We start from the raw sequence: 9,951 nt of genomic DNA on the forward strand, positions 1-9,951 counted from the left end.
ATAATAATATGATATTTCTGTACATTTACATGTTATTAATTTCTGTATTTCACGTGTATTTTTTGTGTTATAATATCACTAGATTTCCGCCCGCGGCTTCGCCCGCTTTGTCTAAAACATAATAAATTATATACTAAAACCTTCCTCTTGAATCACTCTATCTATTAAAAAAAACCGCATCAAAATCCGTTGCGTAGTTTTAAAGATTTAAGCATACATAGGGACATAGGGACAGAGAAAGCGACTTTGTTTTATACTATGTAGTGATTATGGATAAGCTGGCTGTACATCATAGGAATTTATCTTTTGAACCGTAATAGAACCTTGGACTTGTTACACATTAGATGCCCGAATTGACCGGGGTAAAAAATAGCTTGTGTGACTCAAAAATTAGGATTTCACTTATTGCAATAAGTCAGATGTATAAGTATAATTATAAATGAATAAATGAATCGCAGCTAGCTATTTATTTATAAACTAATCGTATAATTTGTTTGTTTGGACCCGCTAATCTCAGGAACTACCGGTACAATTTGAAAACATATTTTAGTAGAAAGCCCATTTATTTAGGAAGGCTATAACCATAGAAATCTAAATAATGGCTGGCGTCCTCTAGGCGGATCGGGCCGGGCCGCATCGCAACGCAAAAATACGCCGGCCTATGTTTTGTATGAAACATCGTCCATTAGCGACGGATCGGGTCGGGGCGGGCCGCAACGCATTGGCGGATATCGCTTCGCAGGCGGATTTCTGCCGGCGGTGCGCTGCGGCCCGGCCCGCCCCGACCCGTCTAGTGGACGCAGGCAGGCGGATGTAAGCGGCGAGCGTCTGTTAGATAAAATCCGCCTAGGCGGTCCGCCGCGCCCCGTACAGGTGGACGCAGGAGCAAACAGCGCGTCCATTAGAGACGGCCCGTTGCGATGCGGCCCGGCCCGATCCGCCTCTAATGGACGCCTAGCATTACAAGACACTAGAAGTCGTAAGCGCGCGTGACCTTGTCGCCACTCAGGTGACTTTCACAACACCAGCGTGTTCGTCACTGTTCAGTTGCTCTGGAGACGTATGTGTATAAACATGGTGTGTTTCAGCATATCCCATTGCGGAAATTCTTCCACAAGTTGTAATTATACTAATAAAGGAATAATATTTCATCGGTAAATATTTCTTTTTTAGAAATAATGCCGTTTTTCCTTAAAATTATAGAATATTTACAAGTATTACGAGTGTCACCATAGTAATCGAAATAACAATGAATGACACAGTCTACCATTCTTATTATCACGTTTAACACAAATTTCAACCTTATTTCTATGAGTTTATGTTCAAAGTTATATCTACTGAAAATTGACAACTTCTGTTGTAGAAAAGCCGAATTTTTTCGTATTGGAACAAAAAGAAACAAAACGTCTCATATACTTAGGGATGTTATTCTAAAATAAACCGTAAATTCGTGCGTTAGGATACATATTAAAAGCTTAATTTAATATTTAAGTTAGTTTTCGATAAAATCAAGCTGTCCAATAAAAGGCATAGTTTACTTGTGTGTACTGTTTAGCTATCTGTTTAAATGTGTTGATTTTGGCGACAGCGGTTTTCATATGAATTATGACATTATAGCACTTCTATGTGTCTTGTTATTTAGATTTCTATGGCTATAACGCTAGCAGTATGAAACAAAAATACGAGCGGAGCATTAAAACTTTCAGATTAAACCGCTCAGCTAGAATTGTTATATTATCAAAATTATTTATTCTAGCTATCTCTAATAGCTATATCACGCTAAGACGCACGTTAACGTGGATAAAACCGTATGACACAGCTAGTATATTACGGAGATATGTTATTCACATTTCAAACGAACACTTAGTTATATTAAGGAGATATTATTCCCTTTCCAGAAAGCCCGGCTCGCCCGAATCCGCATAGCCAAAGCGTCATCAGGCGCGGCCTTCGTCTCCAAGAAAAAGGCAGCTGAAGCCCGCCTCGCCGCCCAGGAGTCTGGCGTGGAACTGGATGACGCTGGGCGGGATGAAGACATCTTCGAGTTGCAGCATCACCACCTGCTGCGGTGCTTGGAGCGTACCACGGTAGGAATTGATGGGATGTGTCGTGGTGTGATGTGACGTGGTGTAGGGTTGCCAATTTAGGGAAATGGAGTTAGTTGTATTTATATGCAATGTCACAGAATAATAACTAGTAACTATGGCAATGTTGAAAATCGCAGCATGCCACAAAGCGAGATTGTGGTTAATTAAAAATTAGTTTCCCTATTGTCCATAAAAAATTGTATATATATAATAATATTACCTATATCACAAAAATGCGTGCATGGAAGTATGCGCTACCAAGTGATAAGGATGCCTATTTGTATAATGTATTTTGTCGTCTTTGCATTGTGCAGATAATTGGTTTAATTTTGTGTTTAAGAGTATTCTGGAGATATATTAACAATATCTCCTAAAGATTGGTGTTACTCGCAGTTTAGATTATGGAAATATCGACATTATTTTTATGATGCTAAATACAATGTGTACATATTGTACCTACATATTCAGCAGTAAAAAGTGTAATGCAACAACGGTAAGTATACTATGGTTGGCAACCCTACTAATATATTGTGTTATTGTTTCGTTTATTTTTCTTTTGTCACAATATAGATAAAAGTTGCTACATAACGGTAAAAGCCACGAGCAACTGAAACATAAGTACCTACTTTCAATAATGAGTATTTCTGTGAATATATTTTAATTTGTTTCTTCTCTTTGTTAATAGCTCATTTTTTTAGCATCTATGACTATGACACAGCTTTAAGGATGTCATTTATAATTTTATTTTATCCCATAGATATTTTTTTTTGCTTTTGATGTAAGTAGTTAGGTACCTAGTAAATATGCATGAAAATCTAATATATTTATCGTAGTAGTAGTAGTAGTAAAAATATTTCTGTTACAAATTAAATTATTGAACTGAATGTTGTAATAACTACTTATTTGTAAATGTTTACATTACAAACAATTAAAATTGGTTTTACATAATAATCTAGATACACATTGATATTATAAAAAAGTATTGAATATACCTATATTAATAAATGTACTTTTAAAATTTACTGTAACAATTTATTCACAACAAATTTACTGTAACAACTTATTCATAAAAAGATTACTGTAACAACTTGTATTATTTATAACTATTTATGCCAAATTGAATATCATTGTGTATAGTTTCGTTGTTATGCATGAACCGTTAAACATAAGTTCTATGAATTTTATAGATAGGAAAAATAAAACTTAAAGAGGGTGCAAGCTCGATCTATTTATACAGTTATCACGCGATATCGCGATGAACACGCGAACGAAGCCGCGGATCGAAAGCTAGTCATTTATTGTAACACTATGTAGTGGAATATTATATAAATTATTATAGAAATGAATTGCTGTTTGTTTGTCTTGCTAAAACTCGATAATGACTGAACCGATTTGAAAATTTGAATTTGTGGTTTTGAAATATTTATCATAAGTCAAGATTAATTTTGCTTACTATACGAAGTTCACAGAGTTAGTTAGAATATAGATAATATATAAAAATATATTGTCTTTGTTTCGCTGAGACTCGAGAATTGCTGGACCGATTTGGATATTTTCGACAACATAATTTTACGGTGATTCGAGTTCACCGGATATTTAGAGTGAATAATTATGTTGTAGACATATTAAAATTTATAAAACCAATTGGCAAATTTTTATTTTTATTGGAATTGGCCTTTTTATTACAGAATGTAAACATACTAAATTGCCATTTTTTTTGCATATGAATGATGTTCCAAAATAGTTTATAGTAGCCTGTAGCCCCCTTCCTATTTAAAGTTATAAGCATCCCACTTAAACATTTCTTCTAACAGTCCCAAGACGATTCTCTAATAGTAGCCTGTAGTTCCTGCATCTCATTTCAAAATTTCCACTGCACTATTTATCTTACACTGCCACTTTTAATCCATCAGTTTGTCGGTTTGTAGGATTTTCAAAAACAATCCGACAAAACATTCCAGGATCGTGAGTTTGTGGAAATGGAGAACCCTTACAACGGCGCGGTGAAGCGTCCGGGCTCGCCGTCCCCGCTCGCTTCGCCCGCGCACTCGGGCCGCGCGCCCGCGCTGCTCGCCTGCTGCGCGCGCTGCGGCTGCTGCCCGCAGAAGTACCAGGTAACTTGTATACTTATATACTTGTCACTTTTACATATTTACACATAAGCGGGTTGGGGTACCTTTGTATGGGCTAGTGGCATCGGCCTTTCGCGGCCAGTGATGAAACTTGTATATTTTTATAACTCAGGCCCCGGAACCACAGACACAATAGAAAATCTATTGTGTCTGGGACCGATCGGGCCGCTTGGAGCTCAATGGGTTAAGAATATTGATCTTATATTATACCTATAATGCGTAGGTATATAAGCGTTTACACATAAAGGGGTTTGGGTACTTTGTATACTTATTTACTAGTCACTTTTACATATAAAGGGGTTTGGGTACTTTTGTATGGGCTGGTGGGGTCGCGCTTTCGGGGTCAGTGATGAATTGTATATTTTAAGAGTATTGCTCTTATATTATATACTGCGTATATGCGTTCATATACATCGTTTTCATTTTTTAAATAAATAAAGAAGAAACCTAATACTCAGAAAAATCTTATAATAAATCATTTAGATTCTAGGTAATGAATAATACAAAACCAAATATCTCTGTTACTAATACGTTACGAGATTTATCTCCATAATAACTTTTGCTCACAATATATTGTTTTTTTAAAATATCCAAGTTTCATCCATTGGCCGCAATGTTGATCACGACGCCAACTTTACCCAAAGCCCTTTAATGTCGACCTTTAAAAATAACTAACAGTTTAACATAACTAATTCTGTTCAATTAGGAGGATTATAAAAGCATAGTTGCAAACAGCTTCTTTTCTAATTTAGTTTCCAATGGAGGTGTAGTAAAGGCCCGACTCGATGGTAACGATTACCATTATTTTATATGGCATGTGACGTAGACATCACGTAGTGAAGATTCGTCTAGTTTTACGATCATTAGGTTAACACGTTTGTAGATTTCTAGGTTATTTTATGATATTTTCTAAGGATTTTGTATCACGACAGAAGCGTCGTCGTTCCGTACGGTGCGTCAGTCCGATCGGACTCGCTACGGGTCCGCGTCGTGAGGTATAAAGCACACAGCACCGTCCATGTTGTTTACGATTACATGTCGGTATTCTGTTTATACCACCAATAGGTGCTTTTACAGGGCACGATATTAATGTGGGGTACTTATGGGTGCAAAATAAATGGATCGTTTTACAGCACACGATATACGTGTTTTATTAAGAGCTTTTATTCGATACGATATTGTTTGTAGAGATCGTTGGTCGTATAAACAAATAACACATACCGATATTGTGATTGGGTTCCGTATTGTTGCTTGTGTGGCTAGAACATTGTGTCCCTGACGTGCTTGTGTGGTACACTCCCAAATATATAAAAAATATACCAAAATATCAATAAAAATATATAATCGCTTTCGCTGAACCACAAAATTATAAGCTACGCTACGCTTCATATTATGAATATTGCTGACGAAGCAAATTTCGTAGCAAATTATCACATTGGCAATATAAATATTTACTTATGAATTGTATTTAACATATTTTTATGTAAGTGTATGATTATACCATCCAATTTAATAGTACCTATAATATACCTAAATAACGTCTTGACGGGACGAAACGTTGAAATATAGATGTAAATAATTACGTAATTATTAATGACTTTTTCTGGTAAGTATGTTTAGTAAAAAACGATTATAAATGAAGTCCTATTCTTGTAGAGATAGTTGTAGAATCTGTTATGCTATCCCTTTCTTACAAAAAGTAGTCTAGCCACTGTGAATACGTTTCTCCCAACGATACCTACTTTATCTATTTTTTACCTTTTTACTCTATTAGTTTCCATGTTCATGTAAAAACTCATACTTCGTAGGTAGATAAACAGACAATATAACGCTAGTTTCAGAAACTCTAACTGAAACACGTTTCACACACTTTCTTGTACACTTTACCAATCTACTTCCATCTATCTATTACTTCTAAATCAAAAATTTGGCTAAACAACCGCGTCTTAACGGGAAAACACTACGCGATACTTCATTTCCAATTGGCTCTAACAGGTAGTTGTAATTCAAGGTCCTGCTATTAGACTCGAGTAGAAAGAGAGCGCGAGGTACTCGGAGGTACACGGCGACGTCTCGGCCCTCGGACACGTCCGTGTCGGCCGCGCCCAGCGAAGACCCCTTACCAGTATGTCTGCCCAGTACAACCATTCAGCGATACATTGTCTATGTGAAAGTAACAGCTAATATGTCAACGATACTCGTTATATGTCAACGATACTCGTTATATGTCAACGATACTGAACCTCTTAAATCGCTGTGTGGTAACTGGTTGGCTTTTAATGTCTGCAGGGTGTTGGCTGCTAAATTTGTTGCTTAAACTATTATTGTAATAAATGACTATTATTATTGTAATTGATGTGTATTATTTTTAGCTTTCGCTGTGCTACCTTCGTTAAGGATTATTTTACTGTCAATGTGAGGTGTATTCGATTGTAAATGTGTTATGTAATTTATATTGTTATAAGTCGCATTTTTCTAAATTTATTATTTCTCCTTTATTTTCTTATTGTTGTATAGTACACGTATACAGTGAGTTTGACACGAAATAGAATGATGCGATTTCTGTATCGACAGTAGATCCACAAGTGTTGTAAACGTATAATCGCTTGAACTGGTGTCGCTAGACCGTTTGCTGACACAGCAAACAACATTGTAAACGCCAACACACTGCACACATGCTCGATGTAAGGGTAACTTGCAGTATGTAACTATGTAGTGACGCGCTTGGTGTGCAAACTAAATGTTACGATATGTCCGGAGGTTCTTGCACTGAATGTGTAAGCTGCAGTGCAAAGCGGACCTAACTGACACTTCACAATGATACACTGATGGGTCTACATGATAATTTATGATAGCATGATCCAAGGCACCTTTTTACTCATCACACCTACATCCACTGCAACTTGCTCACTTCCAATTTTTGTTATATTTGTAAGAAAGTCTTTAGCTTATGTAAGTGCTTCCAGTTCAAACGTAAAGTCTTGTAAAGTAGTTAAAGTAAAACGGTATCGCTATAGTTAAGCTTTGAAATCGTCTAAATTAAGTATTGGCATTTTTTAATAATACCTACCTTTTTGTTTAAAATTTTTAATCTGAAAAAAATTGATTGTGTTCGAATTTTTTCTATTCTTTATAAATTTATATTTATAAAGCATTTGAATGCCATAAAACCAAAAATATCAATTTCCGTTAAATTTTCAAAGCAAATTTACACTCGACGACATTATGTCGTGACGATAAAATTGATTGTATTTTTTGACAATTTCAGCAAGCGTGTGGCAAGTACATTCCAGCGGGCAGCACGGTGCAGGGCAACCAGACCGGCGTGGCGATGGACGGCACGTACCTCGTGGAAGCGTCGTTCTAGGAACCGTCTACTAGCGCTCATGTTGAGAGCTATGTGTAACGAGAACTGACTCCTGAGTGACATTTGCCGCAATTATTAGGTTATGTCTACAGCATCTAACGTGATACTGCCCGTTCGAGATATCATAGACTTAGACATTCGGATGGAGACCTGTATGAGCTCGTCTCGCTCCATTCGCGAAGGATTTGGCAAACAGAATGACGGTACCGATGTGGATAACAGAATCGCAATGAGCGTTAGTCGTAGGTAGTAAATTCAATTATAGTGTGTGTTTAAGATAATATAATTTGCGCTATCTAGGCTTTTTAAAATCTTCAAGTCTTCAGGTCACGATCACGTGTTTCTAATAGAAAGGACAGTATGAAATAGTAACTCGCTCGAGGTACGCGTTCGAAAAGACAGCTTTCAATATTCGGGGAAGTCGAAGAATCATATCATGTTAGGCGAATAGTTCGATTCAGAGGAATTGAGCACTGGGAATCCTGTTTTCGGTTATATCAGGATGCTAGTGCCTTCGGAGATCATTGATACATTAAACTGTTACTCTGTGTTAGTGAAGTATAGTTATTAGATATTCTCTTATTAAAATTATCTCGATATTATCGGCGCGTAGCGGTCAATCTAACTGTTTGTACTTATCTGTGGGTTTCGACGAAATGTCAGTTTGACAGCTGTTGGCGCGAATACGTAAAGTTGAAGAATGTTGACTGTTTGTTGATAAGAACTATATGCAGTGATATTTAATTTAGTTTTCCTACTCGATATCTTATTTGAGGTTTAATGATAAGTAAGCGACGCAACGTGCTCGCGTCATTTTTAAATGTATTTCTTATTGGCACGGACTATTCGGAAATAAGGAAATTTCAAATATGTATTGCCAAGGGATCTGTATATATATTTTAAATACGCTACGTGCCACGTATTAAACATTGATATTACGACTCATTGCAACGCGCAATGTATAAAATAATAAAATTCTTATCCCATGGATGTTTTAAGTCTTTAGACCCTTATAAATATGTCTTATGAAAGTTATAGAGGAATAATGTTATATATAGATAGATGAATTTATGTGGTTATGATAGAGATTTATTTAATAATTACATGTTAAAACATAGCCTTAAGTAAAAATAACCGTGGGAGTTTGCATTGAATGCATGTTTTGATTAGGTACGTAGGTTAATTTTAATTTTTAGTAGTCGTGGGATCGTTGGTTACTACGAATATAATAAAGGGAATAAAATACTACGTTATTTTCTCATGAATTAAGAACATTTTACACTTAAACTCAAATTAAAACAGTTTTTCATACTTACACATGCACATAATATAGAGACGACTTGAAGACTTCTCCGCTTTTTTACTTTTTCAATGCTAGTCAAATTAAATTATTATTAAGGACATATTCAGTCTAATTGATTTTCTATACTTGAGTATAGCGTATAAAATGTTCTAAATTGTATAGTGTCGAATGATTGAGGAAGGACAAATTTTTTCTGTTTTTCAACGATCCCACGATAATAATATAATCTGTAAACCGAATTCAGTGTTAATAATACTTCTTCCAATAATGCCAGTATAATTACCTATTAATATTCGAAAGTAGACATTCAATTTGGTATATTATAAAATTAATAATTGTACTTATAAGAATCGAATAATATTAATTCTCTAATTCTTTTTATATCTTCTTTTTTATTGTAAGTGCAAATATCTGGTAATTCTTAATTGCTAATACATATTTATAATTGAGCCAATAAAGGATACAATTAAAATATTGGTTATTTAGTACGTGTGTGAGTGAAGAAGGAATACGTGTGAGTGAGATGTGAAGCAATAAGTTGATTGTATTCTTTATTGGGGCGTATTTCAAGAACCTTCTCGAAATAATTTTTCAAATTTAAATTTTCTCCCAATTCCAATTTCAAATGCGTCATAATAAATTTACGTCAGAATTCGTATGTATTGATAATCTGTTCCCTGTGATTCTTATGGCTGTAGATGTTTCTAAATGTTTAAAATATTTATTATCTGTCCAGTGTTTAAATTCATTGGAAATCTAAAGTATTGTATTGGTAAATAATTATACCAATGATAATAAATATATCTATCAAATTTAAAAATACAATAAATAAAGAGCAAGATTTATATTCTGAATTTAACGTGAAATTTCGATAGCATGCAATTTGAAAAAAACTACTTATTTATCAAACTATAATTATATTTGAATTGGTATTAAAATTGTAAAAAATAACATCAATCGATCAGCAAGGTTGGTAAACTTTGCATTTTTATGTCACGACAGATTATGAAAATACATAATGTCAAATTAATAAACATCGTGATATTTATTTTAAGTGACACG

General features: G+C 35.0%; 1 protein-coding gene across 2 annotated transcripts in view; it reads left to right on the top strand.

The window, feature by feature from the left end:
- The window catches only part of Shal (Potassium voltage-gated channel protein Shal), a 61,705-nt gene extending 51,993 nt beyond the window's left edge, over window positions 1–9,712 (top strand). The window contains exons 3-6 of one of the 2 annotated variants that reach the window (XM_089710420.1): window positions 1,899–2,087; window positions 4,016–4,201; window positions 6,231–6,344; window positions 7,488–9,712. In XM_089710420.1, coding sequence (XP_089566546.1) covers window positions 1,899–2,087; window positions 4,016–4,201; window positions 6,231–6,344; window positions 7,488–7,586 — 588 coding nt within the window. In that variant the 3' untranslated portion in view covers window positions 7,587–9,712. The remainder of the gene's footprint in view (window positions 1–1,898; window positions 2,088–4,015; window positions 4,202–6,230; window positions 6,345–7,487) is intronic. The other variant, XM_089710421.1, reaches the window with a different exon arrangement.
- The last annotated feature ends 239 nt before the right edge of the window (window positions 9,713–9,951 follow it).

The sequence above is a fragment of the Colias philodice genome, chromosome 24, assembly GCF_061535455.1.
Source record: "Colias philodice isolate Cphi_HAF_F1 chromosome 24, ilColPhil1 Martin Lab GWU primary, whole genome shotgun sequence".
Lineage (NCBI taxonomy): Eukaryota > Metazoa > Arthropoda > Insecta > Lepidoptera > Pieridae > Colias > Colias philodice.